The 2797-nt window shown below is 35.2% G+C and overlaps 1 protein-coding gene across 1 annotated transcript; it reads right to left on the bottom strand.

Annotated features, from left to right (window-relative positions):
• Nucleotides 1-523: 523 nt before the first annotated feature.
• Nucleotides 524-1278, bottom strand: LOC140181497 (uncharacterized). The gene is made up of 2 exons (XM_072225122.1): nt 1226-1278; nt 524-941 (listed from the first exon to the last, which is right to left on the bottom strand). The coding sequence occupies exons 1-2, from the start codon at nt 1276-1278 to the stop codon at nt 524-526; spliced, it is 471 nt and encodes a 156-aa protein (XP_072081223.1).
• Between the last annotated feature and the right edge of the window lie 1519 nt (nt 1279-2797).

The raw sequence follows: 2797 nt of genomic DNA, 5'->3' as shown, positions 1-2797 counted from the left end.
CCTTAAAAGAAATTTTGTCCTCAAAATTCAGTTACCTGTAATGACATGGGATAGTCCTTCCTCATGTCTGATTCAAGTTCCCACGTATGTTCTTCTACTCTAGCTCGACTCCAAGCTACTTTTACCAACGGGACTTCTTTTCTACGAAGCCTCTTGACACTAACATCAAAAATTTTGACCGGAGCAACTTGAAATATCAATTTTCTTTTAGTTGAACTTATTCCTGTTCTAACACGTAAGTCATATTGGGGATATACTTTCGAAGCTGAACAATGTGAAACACATCGTGCAAATTCGAAAGATGTGGCGGTAAAGCTATCTGGTATGCCACTGGCACAATCCTCTTCAAGATTTGGAATGGACCGATATAATAGAGATTCAGCTTCTTAGTCTTTATAGCTCTTCCAATACCCATAGTCAGAGTAACTCTAAAAAACACATTATCACCCTCTTTAAATTCCAAAGGCTTATGCCTCTTATTCGCATAACTCTTATAATGACTCTGAGCAGTAAGGATTCTAGCTCAGATTTTCTTGATCTGTTCTGTTGTCTCTGCCAGTAGTTCGGGACCTAAGATGCTTGATTCTCCAGCCTCATACCAACACAACAAAGATTGACACTTCTTCCCGTACAGAGCTATTCCGATGCTTGCATGGTAACTATTATTATGCGCAAATTCCACTAAAGGCATATAACGATCCCAACTGGTTGGTTGATCTAACAAAAATGCCCTCAGCATATCCTCTAAAGTTTGAATCGTCTTCTCTAATTGGCTATCAATTTGTGGATGGCATGCTGTGCTCAAACACATTGTGTCCCAAACGCCTCTGAAAGTCTCCCCAAAATCTTGAAGTAAACTGGGAATCCTCTGTCTGATACTATGGTCATGGGCACTGCATGTAACCTCATAATCTGCTTGATATATAGTCTCGTCAGTTCCTCTGAGGAATAGTTCATACAAATAGGCAAGAAATGAGTATACTTCATCAGTCGATCTATAATTACCTATACCGTATCAAATCATGCTCTAGTTCTTGGCAAGCTTGACACAAAATCCATGGCAATATCTTCCCACTTCCACTATGGAATCTCAAGGGGTTACAGCATTTCAAATGACCTTTGATGCTCTATTTTCATTTTCTGGCACCTTAGGTACTTGGATACATGTACTGCTATGTCATTTTTCATTCTTGGCTACCAGAACATCTCTTTCAAGTAATTGTACCTCTTGGTAGTTCCAGGGTAAATTGAGAATCTGCTCTTATGAGCTTTTGTCATATCTCCTACGTTTGGCACACAGATCCTCCCCTTGTATCTCCAGATTCCCTCTTTGTCTTGGGTGACTTATCCTTATTTTTTTTGTCCAATTGCTTGCAGCATCTTTTGCTTCATGCCAATTTTAAAGTAATTTTATTAATCATGATAATATACTATGGAAAATTAATATGTAATAAATTTTAAGGTTCAAAAAAAAAGATTGACGCATATCAAGGATAAGAAGAAAAAAAAATCCTACCCTAAACCCTAAAGTCTAAATAATAAACCTTAAATAATTAATAAAATATTAATTTTTTATAACATCTTAATTAATAAAAATATTATTTTTTTTACAACATCTTACTATGATTAATACTCTAAACAATTAATAATTTTTCATGACATATTAATATAATTAATAAAAATAATCTAACATAATTATTAATTTCTCATTAATAAAATTACTCAAAACAATAATTAATTTCTTAAATTATGTTACTATAACTTATAAAATTATTCTAAAAAATTATTAATTTCACATGACATTTTACTATAATTAATAAAATTATTCTCTATATCATTTAACTATCATAAATATAATTAGTCTAAAAAACCTAATTTTCCAAAGTATATTACTATAGTTAATAAAATGAATATAATAAATGAAATCTGCCCATTTGCTACAGCAAGGGTGGGAGGCATTTTGGTTGGTTTCTATTGTGATGACCCACCACATTCTCCCCTGTTTGGTGATGTTCGTCGAAGAGTTGAATCGCACAACGCATTTTATGGTTATCACTGGAATTGTTTCAGAATTTTGAACTTTGGAGTTAGTAGTGATTTGAAATTGAAATCGTATCTGTATATATTTTGGTCGTTGTGGTGCTGGAACAGTAATCTGAATCTGAAATCTTGTTTGATTTCGGGTATTGAAATTTTTAGGAATTTTAAAAAATTGGAGTAATATGAATTGTATTGAGCATTCTTCTGAAGCAGATTCTGGTGAATATATAGTGGTCAATTAGTAGAAAATAGAGATTTTTATGGAGACGGGAGATGCTATAAGCAAGCTTCCCCTCCAAGGTGTGGTGGTGGATCAAGGAATACTAGTCCTATCGATTGCGCCAGCTCGATGAACACTAGCCCTTCGCGGCAGAAGGTTGTTAAGACGAAACCAAGGAGTGTGGGCAATGAACTTTGGGCGTGCCGGAGAAGACGATGCCGAAGCCACCATGTCTGAATGGGGAGGAGAAGAGTTGGTAGTGCAACGAGGGAGCCAGTAGGAGAGGCAGTGGAAAGGTTTGAGTCGTTGTTGGCGGTGGAGATAATAAAAAGGGTGGCTTGTGACGGCGGAGGAAGAAGAGAAAGAAAACCAAGAGGAGGAGGAGGCAGGCGACAGTAATAATTACTTAATGGTCCAACTAATTTTAACAACTAAACTAAATATATTTATTTAAAAAATTAATAAATAACCCCTCTATTTTCTAAGTAATTGCAAACAAAACTTCACTAAAATGAACATTTTTATTTTAGGCCTGCT

The sequence above is a fragment of the Arachis hypogaea genome, chromosome 18, assembly GCF_003086295.3.
Source record: "Arachis hypogaea cultivar Tifrunner chromosome 18, arahy.Tifrunner.gnm2.J5K5, whole genome shotgun sequence".
Taxonomy (NCBI): Eukaryota; Viridiplantae; Streptophyta; class Magnoliopsida; order Fabales; family Fabaceae; genus Arachis; species Arachis hypogaea.
The sequence above is the reverse complement of the archived record's forward strand: the minus strand, read 5'-3'. Positions and strand labels throughout refer to the sequence as shown.

Bases quoted from the DNA above. Each gene is read 5' to 3' on its own strand.
- LOC140181497 (XM_072225122.1), bottom strand. From the start codon at position 1,278: ATGACAAAAGCTCATAAGAGCAGATTCTCAATTTACCCTGGAACTACC. The intron at 942-1,225 runs GTACAATTACTT...ACTATTCCTCAG, and splicing joins TACCCTGGAACTACCAAGAG to AGGAACTGACGAGACTATAT.